The sequence below is a fragment of the Microcaecilia unicolor genome, chromosome 3, assembly GCF_901765095.1.
Source record: "Microcaecilia unicolor chromosome 3, aMicUni1.1, whole genome shotgun sequence".
Lineage (NCBI taxonomy): Eukaryota > Metazoa > Chordata > Amphibia > Gymnophiona > Siphonopidae > Microcaecilia > Microcaecilia unicolor.
Window position 1 is genome coordinate 462,268,303 of NC_044033.1, and position 18,736 is coordinate 462,287,038.

Below are 18,736 nucleotides of genomic sequence, written 5' to 3' on the forward strand. Positions count from 1 at the left end.
AGGGTACCTCATCTTCAATTTTGTCAGCATCTGTAACAGGTTTATAGGCATCTTTAGGATGAAGTGCTGCTACAAATTCATAATAATCAATATAGCCATCGCCATCTCGATCAAAGATATCAGCTACAGCACTCATCTCCAATCGGCTGGTTGGAAACTCTACAAAAAGAAAAATAGCAGCACAAAAATTTATGAAATAGGATGTCAATAATCATACTGCTCCCATTGGAGCAAATTACTGGGCTTTGCACCAATTCTAAAATCAAAATAATGCACATATTTTTGCTTTGACTATTATTAAAAGTAACAAACAGTTGCAGTATTTTTATCTCCTGTAATACTGAGACAAAAACAATTAAAGGAAAATAACATGTGTTTTTATGGAAATGCAAAATAAATGTAATATTTCCTTCCCTCTCCACACTCCCCTTGGGAACACCCTCCTTACAATGCAGAAAAAAGTATATGCATTTCCAAAAAACTGCTTTGACTTTCAAAACTGCCCTCATAGCTTGTAATCTGATTAATTGAAGCGTAAAAAATGAATTTCAATTACATATTCAACATAATGAAAGAATTCATGAGAAAACAATAGCTTCAACTGAACTTTGTTCAAATGAATATTGATCCAATCTTTAACTACAACTAAATAATCCTACACAACATGGGATAAATGAATAGGTGAGTTCCAAACCTAAGTGCATTTATTTTCAAAAATGAGTTCATACTAGAAACTGATAGCTTTTATAGATACTTACAGAGTACATTACATTGCACTCTGTTTTTATATCCCACTAATACCACTAAAGATCTAAGATGATTATATAACAAAAGAGCTAGGACATTCCCCTAGGATATCAAATTAACAAGGGATCATGATTAAGAGGAGAATTTTCTAAACAAGATAGTCTAGATTTTTTCTAAAAGAGAGATATGAGTGAGAAAAAGAAAGTTGCACTACAATATCCTTCCATAGACATGTTGCTTGAACAGACAACAATCTATCACTGAAAATCTCTTTATCCCTCTAGTTGATGGAAAGGTTAAAAAAACCCCAAAACTATTAATATCACGTCTCCTGGCTCTTGAGTAAATACCCAGGAATTTGACCATGCAAGGTTCTATAAAGAAAACACACAAATTTAAAGTTTACCCGAGCCTCTATGGACAACCCAATGGAGTCTATTGTAGAAAAGAGAAACACTGTCAAATCTAGAAAGGCTATATATAAATCTAACTGCCATATTCTGCACCGTTTGAAGTCTTTTAAATGAATGTTTAGTACAGCCCAAGTACACCACATTACAGTAATCAAGTGATGAGAGCATCAATGAATGAACCAGCCGCTCAAACTGAGCTAATTAAAACAAATTTCCTTTTAAAACGTAATTTTTTCATCATAAAAACCTTTTTTAATAACTGAATTTATGTGAAATTCTAATGAAATAGGACAATCCAAATACACACCCAGAATTTGATAATTGGGAAAAGAGTGAAAACTACACTGTTGATTGTAATCATCTGAGGATTTAAATCTGGACGAAATTAAAACACAAAAATAAATGTAAACTTGTTAAGTACGCTGTTCTAGAGATCCAACATTTGTTAATTACAGAAACATTCTTATGTCAGTTAGAATTCTTGAAACTAAAAACTTGCATTTATCCAGAGAACAGCTCAACTCTTCAAATTCTTTAGTACATTACACATGCTATCCCTAAAACACATGAAACACAGTACACACTGCAGGTCCATTCTGACATTATAAAATGTGCTTTACATCTCTGTAAGATTCTATTTAGGCCTTACTTGAAGAAAGAATTCCATCAATGAATTCTTGTCTTGTAATCTTCCCATCCTGATCTTTATCAATCCGACGAAAGAAGTCCATGACTCGAGATTTCTTATGATTCATCCATCGCATGTACTTTTTCCTCCAGACGTCAAAATCAAAATTGGCAAATTCTCTCAGCTTCAAAAAAAAGTAGACATTTTTGTTTTTTGCTGTTAAATCATATTGAAAAGTTAAATAAAAGTATTCCATTTACATCATAAACTATAGGGGAATGTGAGGAGATGCAGATGTAAAGGTTTACCTAAGACTGCATTTTGTGCTGTAGCGCACAGGCAAACTCACAGTGGTGCCGCAGACAGAGATGCAGAATAGCGCATGTGCACCCACACGCCTCCACGCACACAGCAAAATGCTGATTGGTCTTCTGTTCCTGTGTGCCAGGACCAGGGTTATCGCATATTAATGCGTTAACTCTGGTCTACTGCTTGGGTCAGGTCCTTCCTCCTGCCTAGTTTTCCCGCCTCTTGTGTGAAGCACTTTGTTTCCACAAAGGCGGGAGGGAACAAGGCAGGAAGAAGGCCTTGACACATGGCTGGTGGTGGAGACATGTTAACAAAGTACCCAGTTTTTGGCACACAGGAGCAGGAGACAGACCGAGGGAGCACAGCAGAGAAAGTAAGAGCTACTGGCACCTGGCAGCTGAACAAGCCGACAGCAAACAAAACGATGAGTACAAGAAAGCTCTTTCTATGCACAGGGGATTAAATGTGCATTCCCCATTCAAACCTTTTTCCCCAGAATACCTTTTTGTGTTAATTTCATTCTTCTATAATGTGCAGTCAATGTCTTTGAATCTTTGTCCTCTCCCCCCCCCCCCCCCCCCCACCTAGTGTGTGGACAGTTTGAAATAATTTGAGCAAGCCACTGAGGTGGTGTAATCGGGTCCAGGGAAGAAAGATGGCTGGAGGCACCCTCCACACCTCAGGCGGAAAAGCTGACTGGGTAAAAAAGGGAAGGGGGAGGGGAGGTTGGATTTGGACTTATTACTTCCATTGTGGTTATTTAGGAATAAAATATTATTTTTATTTCAATTTGTTTCTTTGGACCTAACTACTTAATAAGCAGAACTGTTAGGTATTTCTTTTGACTTAGGGGTGCCATGAAAAAAATTACTGACACACTAAGGGCGAGAATGTCTAACAGCCGTGCACTGGTACTGCAGGATGAGCTTCAAGGATTAGGTTGAGAATTACCAATATAGTTTACTTATTCAGTATGATGCTGAAAGAAGAGTAGATAGGATCCCTACATTTATACTGCCAACAGAGTAAGAAGCATCACCATACAATACGGAAGGAAGTTACTTTGGATGAAACAAGAGAAAGGCTATAGGTAAGCTCTATTCAAATACATTCACAGTCAGGGTAACCATATTAATTGAGAAATAACACATAAGGGGCACTTTGCCTAAAATGAGTAGAGCTAGAAGATATTTAATTACGCTGCCAAATAATCAAGACATAAACAGTTCGTGGGAGACTCTGGAACCACTCTTAGACTGTCACCATTTTCAAAGTGTTTTATTTAGTTAGTTCATTTTTATCTGCTTTGTATGACTAATAGTTTCAAATGTTTAACTCCACTGGGAATACTTCCATGTAAAGGATTTGTGCTTTAATGCTCTAAAATGGTCCAAAATAAACTATTAAAAACCTTGTGAGACTAATCACAACAGCTTTGTTAAATGCCAACCATTGGGGTGAGAAACATATCTGCCTGCATTTGGTAACTTTGGGAATAATCTGTAAAAAAAAAAAAAATCTAGCAGATGACATTAGGGATGCACACAGAACTAATCTGGGCTTTTTGCTCGATTTTGGACTTTATTTGGTTCGTTCCACGCATTCATTTTAACAATAAAACTTTTAAGGTGTTTTAGAATATTTTTAACATGCACTAACTGACTCCATGCATTAATTTATAGGCTAACGCATTAAATCAATTTAATATTCAGTAAGGGCCCAATATTCAAAGGCATTTATCCACATAAGAGCATCTGTTATCCACTTAAATGACTTAGCCAGTACCAAGCTGTGGACGTTTTTTAGCGGTACTGAAAATCCTTAGAGGCTGCCTTGGCCCTGTCCTTTTGTATGGGCACAGCAAGGACATTCAGGAAGTGGAGATATTCAGACTGCTACCTGGTTAACTACCCAGATAAAGACAGGCCAGAGAAAAATAGTTGTCCTTATTCTGGTTAGGGATCTCGAGGCTGTTTGCCGCTATCGGTATTGCAACGGTGTTTCCAGCTCTGCACAGATATTCAACGCTGCTTGTTATCCATATAACAGCACTGAAATACTGTGAACAATTTATAGGGTGTGCCACAGTTTATAACTGATGGAGTTTAAATATTGATCTGTTAATTTTTTACATCATGCTAATGAACCAACTGTGCACTAGAATGCACACACCGAGTAGACACTGTAAAAGAAGAAGATCTTCAGGATGCTGTAAAAATCAGCCATAATAACCCTACTCTCATCTCAAAATGATCAACGCAAGTGTGATTGCTTCCTATGCACTGCACTGAGGCTTTATGCATAGCACCAAGTACAAGCAATGCCTGGTTAAACAGTCTGTGCTTTCCAGTACCTCTTCTAATCTGTCCAAAGCATCATTCAGCTTTCTTCTCCTTTCCAATGCCAGAAGCCAGACTTGCTGCCATTTACTGATCAACAGGTTCACTCTGGGATTCTTGGTTTCAATCTGTGACTGTACTCCTGAGGGATAAAGGCTTGGTGTTGCAGAACGTTTTCCTGTTAGAATAAAACACAGACAAATTTCACAAAGTGTTCCTTTAAACTCCAAAAGCTTTTTTCAAAGCTACCACTCCTAGAAAAGAGAAACAGGGAATGGATGCCCCCAGTAGCATCTACTGGGTTGAAAAAACCAGGGTTGACCACTGTTGGAGACAACATGGCAGTACCTATGATTCTTGTCTTTTAACTGTCTTAACTACATTGATGACATTTCAACACCAAATTCTGTGCTCTTTTAAACAATATTTTCAGCAGAAGTGCCCCAATTTATAACTTGTGGTAAACATATTTTATTTTGAAATATAATAAATTATGTTCAGGAAGGTACATACCAGTATATCCACACTTCTGTATAATTGGAAGTATATTTATGTGCAGAAAACGACAACAAACAGCAATATAAAATGCACTTGCACTTTTGAAATATTGCATTCACATTTTGTTTCACCTCCCCTCTGTGTGTTGGGGGACATACAGGGGAGTTACAGAGAGGGTAATTTTATAATAGGCCTTTTAACTTATGAAACAAGTATACGTATATATTACACCAATTTTCAGAGGAAAACTATACAGATGCTTTCCCTTTAAAAATTACCTCACCAAAATTACACACACACATTTTAAACCTTCTATTTCGTACAAATGTTTGAAAAATATCCAAAAAATATGTAAAACATTACAAATACAGATGTTCACCAATCCAGTGACAGTCAAGAAATGTTCTCTATATTCTCACACTGATTGTAAGACCGATCATGTGTTCTATGTGCATCAATGTATTTGCAAGAAATTATATGTTGGCAAAATGAGAAGAGAATTACACGTCTGTATTAGAGAACATAGATCCTGTGTACAGCGAGAGCGATCAGATGCACCTTTAGTCAGCCACTGCAAATATCAGCAACACAGTTTTAGTCAATTTCTATGTTTAGCAATAGAGCACATACCTCACAATCTTCATGGTGGAAATAGAGATACATGAGCTCCAATCAGTGGAGCCCTTGGGTTTAAATGCCAGCATTGAATAGTCAGCCTTTTTTTTTTTTTAATTTGGGATTCCCCTCAGTGACTGGTCTATTCTGTGATAGCGTCTCCTTTTTAAGGGGCTGCCATTTTGAATTTACGAGCTTGTTAAATAAATAAGAAACAGATTGAATGTGTGGTAAGTGTTCCAGTGTAGCTGCTTTGTATTGTCAGCATGATGTATATGTATTATAACACACTCACTCTCTCTCTCTCTCTCTCTGTATATATATATATATACATGTATATATATATATATATACACACACACACAATGCAATCCGCTTAAGTGCAAGGGAACCAAAGAAATACATGCACTTAACCGTTATGACACAAAGAAGCTGATAAACATATGTACAGTACTGTTTATTATACATACAGTATACATTCTCTGTTAACTGACGTTATACAGTCTCCGTTAAATGACGTTAGGCTTACTTGAAGTAATCAGTCATAGTCCTCTGTACACTCTTGTGTCTGTGAGTTCCACAGACTACGTCTGCCAGATGGTAAAAACTGTCATAGCACTGACATCCAGTGGTCTCTAGATAGGCCCGCACGGTGTTGAGACTCTCCAGCACTCTTGCAAAAGTGACAGGAGGTTGTTGAATTTCATCAGCATGTGCCTCGCTGCTCATTTCATCATCTGTTTCATCATCAGCCATTGCCTGTGTGTAGGCACATATCTGGACATCAGTGCTGTCGTCAGCTGTTTGTAGATCGTAATCAACAGCTACGTAGTGATGAAACTCCTCTTCAGTAACACAGGCTGGGATGTCAACAGCCTGTTCATCTGACGCGTTTGCAACAGCTGCATCTGTTTTGTCCCTCTGCACATCCCTAACAAAGCTTGCCCGCTTGTAGCAGTTCACAATGGTTGCCTGTGTAACATGATTCCAGGCTTCTTTCTGCATATGTAGGGAATCCAACAGTGATAGATTACGAGCCAGTTCAACAGCACATTTATCCTTGCCAGTCTGGTCATCATAATGCTCGTCAGACGACGTAGCACAAGAGCCCGATAATGTTGTTTGAAATTGGCTATTATGCCCTGATCCATAGGTTGGATCAGAGAGTAGTGTTTGGTGGCAGGAAGACCACCTTGACGTTAGACAGCCTGACATCATCACTGTGTGCAGCACAATTATCACGAAGCAACAAAATCTGACGCTTTTGTGCCTGCATTCTAGTGTCTAACTTCTTTAGCCACTGCTTCCAAATTTCCCCAGTCATCCATGAATTTGCATTAGCCTTGTATGACACAGGAAATCGCTTAACATTCTTGAAGCAATGGGGCTGTTTTCTCTTTCCAATGACGAGCGGTTCCAACTTCTCACTCCCATCCATATTGCAACAACGGAGGACCGTCAGTCGGTCCTTCAACGTTTTACCTCCTGTAGTTTCGGCTTGTTTGAATGCAAGTGTTCCATCAGAAATTGCTCGCCAGTAGAGACCGTTTTCGTCAGCACTGAAAATGTCACGAGGTGCAAACTCGTTCAAGATGGTAGGAAGAACTGAAACAACCCAATTTTTAGCACCAAAGTCATCAGCGTCTTGTTTTTCACCTTGTTGTTTCTTGAATTTTATGTTGTTCCTCTCCTTCCATCTTTCCAACCATCTAACAGTGGCTTTGAATTCAGTTAGTCCAAGACTTTCAGCTAGCTGATTAGCTTTCTCCATAAGCAGTGGACCACAGACAGGAAACTGTCTGCTCCTGACTTGAGAAAACCACCGAAGAAGAGCATCTTCTACCTCCTCAGCTTTTCCCACTCGTTTTAGTTTCCGTTGTGGATTTGTATTGTTTTGCCAGTCTTCCAGAAGCTGGTCTTTCTGCTTCAAGATACGTGAAATTTGACTGGGATTGATACCATATTCTTTAGAAACAGATGCTTGACTTTGTTTGTTTTCTAATTTTTTAAGAACTTCTATTCATTCAGCCAATGTTAAAGTCTTACAATTGCGTGACGACGACGACCCCAGTGTACACTCTAACAACATTCTTTCGCTTATTCTGCCTGTGGCAGTTAAAGGGCGGTAAATCTGAAATCTTGTTGGTTGTCATGCGCCAATCAGCTTCCATATTCCGTGCACACACTTATGCGGAGTCTTTCCTGCAGAGGAGTGATCTTAAACCATGCATATAAGCAAATCTTGCACTTATCAGTGGTGCGCTAAACCGAAGTTTATCCCCATAGAAATTGATGGCGAAAAAACGGGACCGAAGTACAGCATGCAGTGAAACAGAGCATGCGCTTATCTGACGTGCACTTAAATGGAGTGCACTGTGTGTGTGTGTGTATATATATATATATGACTATTTTTGTGCATATAGATTCTCTTTTTTTATATATATATTTTTGTTTGTGAATGTCTTGGATGCTAATTTTATGAGTTGTTTTTTTTTGACAGCTTATAAGTGTATTAAGTAGAGCCCATACTGGCAGGTAGCTTGAATTAACAGGATTACAAGAATTCAGAATTCATCTGCAGCACTTTCTGTCCTCTGATGAAGTAACTGTGAAACAGAGGACCCTTTAGGGATTCATCAAAAGATAAGTGCTTGGATTACTGATTTTGCTATAGATATTGCTGCCAGCCAATTTTGATAATGTTTGGTTGAAGATGGAAGCTGTTTAAAGAGACTTAAACAACATTACGAGCTAAAAGCTGAGGACACTTACTGTTGTTTGTATGAGAGATCTTTAGAAAGAAGAATTTAAAATTGAAATTATTATTTTGAATTATTATGATATGTTTTTGATTTTGATATTGTTTTAAATCACATGCACTGGAGGTATTTTTTGACTGATGATTACAATAAGGTTCTGAGCAGCATTATTGATTTGAATATTCAATACTGCAGACCAGCTGAGGTGTTTATCCTCCAACACACAATTTTTTAGTTGAGTATAAGTGGGACACAAAATAAATGAAAAAATAGTTTCTAAAAGCCTGTTTATAAGATTTTCTATTGTTTGTTTTGTTTTACAAGAGTACTTTTACCCTCAAGTACTGTGGGCAACTTTATAGCAAGTCAGTTTGGCACATAGAGCCTGTTTTATGCACATAATGGATTTTAAAATTAACCTGAGGATTAGAAGGAAAGAGACATGTAATACAAAAACAAAGAATCATTCACAACATAATTACTGGTGGTATTATGGGATTGACAGTTTTCTTTTTGTGCAATAAATTACAAACTAATTACTTGTTCTATGAGGTCTCTGGACACTTTCCAATATATGGAACAGTGGACCTAGCTATGTAAAGGGAATTAATGTGGATTTCCAAAGGATTAATGGAAAATCACCAAATTTGGCTGCTGAAAAATGGGAGTACTATTTTTTTTTAATGTATTTATATTTAGCTCATGCATTTTTCAGTAGTACCTCAAGGTAAGTTCCACTAAAGTACACTAGGTATTTCCCTATCCCCCAGAGGGCTCACAATCTAACCCCCCCTTTTACAAAGCCGCTAAGCAATGCCGATACAGCCCACTCAAAGTGAATGAGCTGTGTCGGAACTACCACCAGCAGCCACTAGCGTGGTTTTGTAAAAGCGGGGTGGGGAGTAAGTTTGTACCTGACACAATGGAGGGCTAAGTGACTTCCCCTGGATCACAAGGTGAAGCAGCGGGATTTGAACTAGACTTCCCTAGTTGTCAGACCAGTGCTTTAAACAACACTCCTCTATGTCGTATCTCAGCAAAATCTAATCACTAAAAACCATTACATCAGTATTTTGGGGGAACCAGTCCTCCAAGAAAAAAATAACATGCCCCTTGTTTTATTGTGGAAACCAATTAGAAGCTGTGTAATACTAATAGACAGTGATAAAAAATGATGGTACCTTTCACAACACCTCCTCCCACACTTCCCAACCGATGTCCTTCCTCCTCCATATATACTCCATTCCACAACCCCTGAGATGAAATGCAGAGGTAGGGCATCCACTGCCTACACCATGTGGGGGCTGGACCAACTCCAGCACCATCATAGAAAGACATCAGAGGCCAGATTCTATATATGGTAACTTAAAAATTCCACGCGGAACTAAGCATATTCTGTAAGATTTAGGCGCGGTGTCTAGAATACGCTTAGTCAAAACCACAGCACCTAAATCTATGTGCATCCATTTATGCCAATAAAAACCTAGTGTAAATGCATACATGTAGATTTAGATGCACTGATCCATATTCTGCAATTATGTGAAAGCATACGAAATGCCCATAAATACGGCCTTTTAAGCTAGGTGTTTATTTTGAACTGCATGCTTTTCGATTTAGGAGCAGTTCTTTATAGAATACACTTAGCGATGTCCACACATAAATTGTAATTATTGCCAATTAGTACTCGTTATGGCTTAAGTGCTGTTAAAAATGCTGATTACCTTGTTGCACCAATTAAGTTATGCACATATCTCAGCATGGAATCTAGGTGTCACATATAGAATCTTGGGGGCAGATGTCTGACATAATTGCCCCATTCATCCTGCTCTACACATACTTTCATACGGACATGGAGGAAGATGATTGCACCCAGAGACATGTCCTTTCCCCTGTTGATGCCATTATTAAGATGGACTTTGGAAAATCTACTGTTTATTTCTAGGATAAGCAGCATAACATCTGTATTATTGTTCTTGGATCTTGCCAGGTACTTGTGACCTGGATTAGCCACTACTGGAAAACAGGATACTGAGCTTGATTGTCCTTTGCTCTGTCCTGTGCAGTGCCTTGTGCTGCCCAGTTATCTCCAGGTTAGCGCAGGAGCCCTTACTGCCACCTCAATGGGTGGTGGTAAGGGCTCCCCCCGAAATGGCTGTGTGGCATGTGGAAAGCAAGACCTTCCCTTTTACCAGCTGCGGTAAAAGGGGACCTTGCGTGCGTGTAAAACACACGCTGACGCCAGCACCAGCCTCTTTTGCTGCTGCTTGGTAAAAGGGGCCCTGGGTATTTTACCAGCTTTTTCGATGTGCCATGTGTCTAATCATTTCAGTTCAGGATCAGTGCAGAGTGTGTGTGTGTGCGTCTGCCCAAAATGTATTTATTACACTACTTACTTCCAGCTCTTCCTTTGTCCAGAACTCTTCCTTTGTCCAGAACAGGGATATGAGACTGCACAGGAGCAGGCTCAGCTGCCTTCCGCTTGTACGTTTTAGTAACTTTATCCACATCGGGCTGCTTTCTTGTCATTTCTTCCATAAATGTCTATAAGAAACAATGACCGTTTTGATTACTATCAGACCTTTCCATTCTATTTTGTATTTAAATGATACCTTTTTCAAACAGCCTCAAAGCAGATTACATCTATAACAAATTACAAAAACACACACGAACATCAATACACAATTTTCAAGTTAAAAATACAATTCTTATTCTCCCTTCTCTGTAACAGAGGGAAGGAACAAAATTAAATCCATACCTCCCAACAAATATAACATCCTCCCTAACTCTCCAGCATGCTCCCACAGTTAACCCCAAAGGGGCTAAATCCTTTGGATTGCTCCTTTGGGAGTTACCCACTGGATGCAACCTCCTCTGCTTATCAGGTAGGCAGAAAAAGAGCCTGAAATATTGCATCATAAGGTGTGAAGAAACAGTGTGTTTTAAGCCTGTAAAATGTATTAGATATTTTCCTGTTTTAATTATGTCCTGAAGTGCATTTCTCCTATTTGGCCAGCAGGTAGTGTTTCTTTGCTGTAAAGCTGTTACAGGGAACTGAATGTTCTTTTCCTTTAACAAAAGCAGGAAGCAAGCAGCAGTATACTTTTAAATCTTGTTGACTGGGCTCTGATTGGCCTGGAGTTTGAAAAATTACCCAGCAGTTGTTTCTGGTTGCTGCTTCAGTCTTAGCCTGGGAGAAGAGAGACAGATCTCTTTGAAAGGCTCTATGAACAGATATATGTCCTGATCGCCCCAGGTACTTTCTAGGAAGTAAGCAAATATTTAGTTAATGTTATAATTGATCCATATTTCAGTTACCTGTTATTGTTTGCTATTTGCACTATTTTGTTCCACTATTCGATTTTTAAGACAATAAACAATATTTAGTTTATTGCCTCTCTGTCTGGACTGGTGGTTTGTGTGTTGGGTCTGTGAGTGCTTTCTGGGAACTGTTGGACCACTGGGAGCTAGAAATCACTGGGGATAGTTTAAGAGTGGGAGACTTGCCAGAGGCAGTTGGGACCCAGTCTATGGGAGGAGGGTGCTAGTGTAGAGCAGAAGCGGCAGATGCAGGCGGACCTGAGCTGTGCTGGGGATAGACCTTCTAAGTGGCCACAGGGTAACCCCAGGCGGGTGGCTAGGCGTTTCGTAACATAGGGACAGGACCTAACTGGTCAGCATTCTCCAGAATAAGCAACACTGCAAAGCTGAAGGCAGCAGCAGGATGAGCCCAAATATCAAGCAGCTATGGAACCTTCCTAATCCCATTGCTGCAGATGAAGCCTCAAGTCCTCAACTGACTACCAGAAAAAGAACCTGGCAGCTGCAGACCATGTAACACACTGTGGTGTGTCTGATTTATGCAGTATCAAGATTTGAAAATGTAACTCCTTTTTATTGTGACCTTCATTGGCTACCAATTGTAGCCCTTATACAGTTTAAGTTAGCCACATTGATTTATAAGGCTTCATATGAGGAGGTTCCACAATAATTATTGTCATATATTCAATTACTCATAGCTCAAAGGTCTACTCTTTGCATAAATTGTTTATATTACAATTCCCTAGTATTAAAAAAAATATGAAGTCTTTTAAACAGTTAACATCTTCTCTAGCCTATCAAGCACCTTTAATTTGGAATGCCCTACCTCAAACAATAAGATTGATTAAGAACAATCTGAGCATTCAGAAAAGCACTAAAGAAATACTTATTCAGAAAGTTTGTAAACATTGCTTGGCTATTTGATTTAAGTTATGTCCCGATGCTGTGTACTTTTAATGTTATTATGGATTTTATTTGTAATTTTCTAGGGTTGTCTAGTAATTCAATGTGATCCAATTTGAACCAAGTAAGTAATCGCGGAATATAAGCATCCATAGAGTGAAACATGAAAGATATTTCAGACCATAAAAGAAATGAAACCTATGAACAACAAGAGTGTAAATATCAAATTATAAAAATAAGCTTACTGATAATTTGAAAACATCTAGCTACAGTAGGTACTTGAGGTCGACCGAATTTCAGTTTTGGTGCTGAACCCGGCCCCAAATCTGTGTTTGTAGTTGTTTCAGCTGGAATCAAAACTCCTGTGCAGCCCCCATGCCCCCTCTCCTCCCCATCAGCTAAAAAGAGCCTCTTCCGGCTGGATGCAGCCCCCCTCTGGGACCCCTCCATTCGATGGCAGCCCTCTCCTAGGCCTATGTTTTTGCTGGTAGGGTAGTGGGCACAGGAGCGATCTCCACTTGCTCCTGTATACAGCCGTCTACTGTTTTAAAATGGCTGCCAAGACTGTTGCTGGAGGTCGCGACAGCCATTTTGAGACTGGAACTGGCATGGCTAGGAATGACGAGGATTGCCCTTGTCTGTGCCAGTTTCAATCCTGGTTGTTGGAAGTCCTAGCAGCCATTTTGAAGCAGTAACTGGCTGTGTACAGGATTGAGTAGGGATTGCTCCTGCACCCACTACTCACCAATGAAAAGGTAGGTCCAGGAATGGCTGCCGTCGGAGGGGATCTGTGAGGGGAGCTGCCACCACAGGGGGATCCAGGAGGGGAGCAGCTGCCAGGGGCTCTTTTTGATCGGTGGGGGGGGGGGGGGGGGGGGGGGCGTTGTTTGGGGGGGGGGGGGGCAAGTTTTGTTTTCAGATTCTGTTAGGCTCTAGTAGGTACTGCTCCTTTGAGATATTCGGATTAATATTCAAACTCCGCAATCACGGTTTCATTTGAATGCTGGCTGCAGCATTTGAAATGAAACCCAAATGTAGTACTTGCTGCTACTTGGATATCAGTGCTAAATATCTGGGTATAACAGGCAGATCCATGATTATTCTGGGTAACTGTGATACCTGGTTAACCCTCTCAGATAACTTAGGAGAGAACAGTTATCTGGATACCAGTGTTGAATACCGCTGGTCTCTGGGTACTTCACGGCTTAGACTTCAGACCTCCCTGGCATTATCCGTATAGAACTAGATTCTATATATCACGCCTAAAAAATCAGCTCGAAAATGAAATACGCCTAAGCACATTCTATAAAATATGCCTAAATTTATAGAATAAGCCTACATTTTCACGTGGTTTATAAAATACGCCAAGCACCCACCCACGCAACTAAACTTATTTAAGGGCACCAAGTAAAATTTGGTGTAAATGCTGATGCCTTAATTACGCACGGACCAGGGCCTAAATTACGCACGGACCAGGTGTATTCTACAACAATGTGCATAGATTTTCGAAATGCCCATGACCCGCCTATTCCATGCCCTCTTTTCAACTATGCGACTTAGAATTTACATGTATCACATTACAGAATACGCTTAGACAGTTCTGTGTGTAAATTGTAATTAATGCCAATTAGTGTTAATAATTGCTTGTTAAGTAGTTAAGTTGTACATGCAAATTCAGAATACTAGATTTGTACATGCAACTTAAATCACGTTATATAGAATCTGTGGGGACAGTCTTGGGGTAGTCTGTGGAGACCTTCAACAGCATTATCTGAATATTGCTGCTGAAAATCCAGGTGCAACCCTGGTCAGCGGCAGTTATCCAGGTAGCAGCATCTGCTTTTTTCATAAGTTCCGCTGAATATCAGATGAGTATTTTATTTTTGATTAAATTATATTTACCAAAATTGTCCAAAGGCTGTTAATAAAAATACTTTTGTGAAATGCTGACATTTCTGAAGTACAAGATAGATCTCAGTTCAGAAACATTACCTGGTGTTCTGCGATTAATGCTTTAACCTCTTCAATCTCTTGTGGAATAGTTTCTTTGTCTTTTTCATTGAGCGTTGTCTCTGCCCACTGTAGCCAGGTCAATAAAGTCTCCACTAGCTCTTGCCTGGCAACTATTTCAGCCAGGGCTGCAGCCAGTCTTTGCTGATGCTGCTTTGCCCAAGTCAGCACCTGTTATCCAAAAAACAAAGACAGCTCAGGGCACAGCCATTCTTCTCCCAACCCTTCACATTTCTGTTTTAAATAGTCTATCAAATATTGACACACAACTGGGAGCTGTAAAAATACTCCCTAATTTTGCCCAAATAATGAATGGCCAGATGTAGCACAAATAGACAGTTTGCTGAATTGTTTGTAGATATTTTCTGGGTCATGATCTGAGCATACCTCTGCAGACCTCACAAACCACTACAACATTTATTATAGCTCTGCATGGAAGAGTAGCTGAAGATTTAAAAAAAAAAAATTTCAATGTACATAATCGCTTGCTTGCTTTCTTTTTTTTCTCATTGTTGCTTGTATAATTGCACTCTAGTTTTGCAGACAGTCCCTAATCCTAGCCCATCCAGCTACAGTTAATGTTTCTGAAACACTAATCAGGATCACATCTGCCAGCCTGATACTTCAAAGATCTCCTCTCTACAGCTCTGTAATTCACCCCACATGTAACAAACTGGTTAACTGGAAGCAAAACTCAGCATGACCATGGGAGGACAGCTGTAACTCATGTTGCAGTAATGCCTCACCTCCTCAAATCTGGCTCTGATGATGGTTATCCAGTGTTTGATAGTAGTAATGGAGTCTGGATGGCAGATTGTCAGCATGGCTTCCCCCATACCTGTCCCTTTATTTACTCCAGCCCTCTTTTCTTCCAGTTTCTTCATGAACTCCTAAAGCAAGCACACTGATTTCAATTAAATGCATGAAAGCAGATAAAAGACAATCTACAAAAATATCCGCTAGGACTATCTGTTTGCACTGTATCTGGCAAGCAGGCTTTATCATTCATAACCTGAAATAGAGATATTTAAAAAAAAAAAACCCACAAGACTCAGCCATGAAAATCATTTTAGGGGACAATATTCAGCCGCTGGTGGTGAGTGTTTTGCTTACCGTTGCTTACGTTATTACTGGATATTCGATGCTGTGCTATGTCTGGGCTTCGGCACTGAATATCTGATTTATAAGGCCCAGCTAACACATAGCCAGTTAAGTCAATATCCAGAACTTAACCGGTCATGGGTTGCCATACAAAGATAGGACTGTTTTTATGTGGTCCCATTTATGCGGTTACCCTGAATATTGGCTAAGTGCCGACACTGCCCCCAGAATGCCCCAAATTAGCCAGCCTTTGCTTAGGTGCTAACTGCTAATGTTCAATAGCACTTAACTGGTTACCACCATTAAAAATTAGCTGATAGCCACAAACAAATGATTTAACTGGTCAGTGGCCACTTCTGGCCGGTTAAATCATTTTGAATATTGACCAGTTAGTAATTATTTAAGCAACAACGAATACTGATAATTTTAAAATCATCATCATAAATATAGTTAAAAAACATGTTCATGCAAAATGTCTCACAGTGGCCACATTAGAGTTGAAACTGAATGCACAGTACTCATGGCCCTATTGGAAAAGGCATGGCGCAATAAACTCCATTCCTTAATGTTATGGGAGTGAAACATGACAAAGCTGTCTCCCAGGCAGAAAAAACGTTCCTTCAGTCCCTCTCACCATGTGCCTGCAGTGGCATTTTAAACACTCTTTAATGGTTGTTTGGATCCAGGTATGCCCTATAGGGGCATATTTTGTTTGGGGGGGGGGGGGGTGAGGGGATCAGTTGTTTACTGCTAATTACTGCACCATAGCTTGTTGTCAATACAGGGGGTCATAAGACACCAGGGCTCCTTGTGTTTGTTGTTGTTTGGTTCAACATAGTTTAATGGTAGCAATTTGGGGTAGGGACAGAAGAATTTATAGGGTTAGTTCTCTTGTGCGTTTTAGACTGGGAGTACGTTTACTAGTCATAGGGTATTTGGTTTAATTATATACTCCTTTTCCAACCCTGGGTGGGGATAAGTATGAGCATTATTAAGGTATGATACTCTAACTTATACCTTTTATTTCTTTGTCGCTTTGACTACATGACTGATAGAGTGGTCTACTTGACTGTTTTTGATCACAATTTTTTTTCTTTTTTGATATGTAGTCTAGCTCTGAGATCCATCATACACTGCTCTAGAGGGTTGGGGTGAGGTGAGGATAAAAATGTTAAAAGTTTGATGACAGCTTATATCATGTTTTTACTGTGTATGTTTTGGTACTTGAATTTCTGACTACTGCTATTATTGCATATATTACTATTGAATTGTCATCAATAAAAATGTTGAACTATAGAGCAGCATGCAGGTCCCCGGAGTAGTGTAGTGGTGGGTGCAGTGCAGTGTAGACAGGTGGACCCATGCCCATATCTCCCCTTACCTGTTATACTCGTGGTGGAAACTGTGAGCCCTCCAAAACTCACTAAAAACCCACTGTACCCACATATAGGTGCTCCCTTCACTCATAAGGGCTGGGTGTAATGGGTTTTGGGTCGGTTTAGCAGAGCAATGGTGCGATGTGTACCTGGGAGCATTTATATGAAGTCTACAGCAGTGCCCCCTAGGGTGCCCACTGCTCTCCAGGGACGGCTGGGGGACTAGTCTGCTAAAAATGCTGGGCCCTCCTACATCCCAATGACTTGATTTTCTAAGTTTTTAACTTGTATGTTTTTTTCCAAAAATGGCCAGATAAATGAACAGAGCACAAAACATTGCTACAAATGGTATTTTGGGAAAAAAAAAAGACAGACATTTTCTATTCGGATTTTGGACATTTAGCGCAAAACGTCCGAAGTCCAATTTAAACCTCATTTCAAAAATGCCCCTCAAAGTCAACATGGATTTAGGCAAGAGAAATCTTGCCGCACCAATCTACATTTCTTTGAAGGGGTGAACAACCATGTGAATAAATATGAGCCAGTTGATATTGTGTATCTGGATTTTCAAAAGGCATTTGACAAAGTAACTCATGAACAACTCCTGAGGAAATCAGAAAGTCATGGGATAGGAAGTAATGTCCTATTGTGGATTAAAAACTGGTTAAAAGATAGAAAACAGAGAGTAGGGTTAAATGGTCAGTACTCTCAATGGAGAAGGGTAGATAGTGGGGTTCCTCATGGGTCTAGATGATCTAGAGATGGAAAGAACTAGTGAGGTAACTATATTTGCTGATGACACAAGTTATTCAAAGTTGTTAAATCTCAAAAGGATTGTGAAAAATTGCAAGAGGAACTTACGAGATTGGGAGACTGGGCATCCAAATGGCATTTAAATGTAAGCAGGTACAAAGTGATGCATGTGGGAAAGAGAAACCCAAACTATAGCTATGTGATGCAAGATTCCATATAAGGAGTCACCATTTAGGGAAAAGATCTAAGTGTCATCACTGATATGTTGAAACTCTCTGGTCAGTGTATGGTGGTGGCTAACAAAGCAAATAGGATGTTAGGAATTAATAGGAAAGGAATGGAAAACAAAATTGAGACTGTTATAATGCCTTTGTATCATTCTAAGCTGTGTCTGCACCTCGAATACTGTGTGCAATTCTGGTCACTGCATCTCAAAAGAGATATATAGTGGAATTAGAAAAGGTACAGAGGATGATGAAAATGATAAAGAAGATGGAATGACTTCCCTATGAGGAAATGCTAAAGCGGCTAAGACTCTTGGAGAAGAGATGGCTGAGGGGAGATATGATAGAGGTCTATAAAATACTGAGTGGAGTGAAAAGGGTAGATGTGAATAACTTGTTTATTCTTTCCAAAAATACTAAGACTAGGGGGCACACAATGAAGCTACTAAGTAGTAAATTTAAAACAAACCGGAGAAACTATTTCTTCACTCAATATGTAATATAATTCTGGAATTCACTGTCAGAGAATAAGGTAAAAGCAGTTAGCTTAGCAGGGTTTAAAATACGTTTAGATAATTTCCAAAAGAAAAATCCATAAGCCATTATTAAGATGGACTTGGGAAAATCCACTGCTAATTTCTAGGATAAGCAGCATAAAATGTTTTTGGGATCTTGCCAGGTACTTGTGACCTGGATTGGCCACTGTTGGAAACAGGACACTGGGCATGATGGACCGTTGGTCT

The 18,736-nt window shown here is 39.5% G+C and overlaps 1 protein-coding gene across 2 annotated transcripts in view; it reads right to left on the bottom strand.

Annotated features, from left to right (window-relative positions):
* DST (dystonin) overlaps window positions 1-18,736 on the bottom strand; it is a 509,263-nt gene that overhangs the window by 25,140 nt on the left and 465,387 nt on the right. For both annotated transcript variants that reach the window (XM_030198986.1, XM_030198985.1), the window contains 6 exons: window positions 15,286-15,429; window positions 14,522-14,710; window positions 10,702-10,849; window positions 4,451-4,614; window positions 1,810-1,972; window positions 8-159 (listed from right to left, as the gene is read on the bottom strand). In XM_030198986.1, the coding sequence (XP_030054846.1) occupies window positions 8-159; window positions 1,810-1,972; window positions 4,451-4,614; window positions 10,702-10,849; window positions 14,522-14,710; window positions 15,286-15,429 (960 nt within the window). The remainder of the gene's footprint in view (window positions 1-7; window positions 160-1,809; window positions 1,973-4,450; window positions 4,615-10,701; window positions 10,850-14,521; window positions 14,711-15,285; window positions 15,430-18,736) is intronic.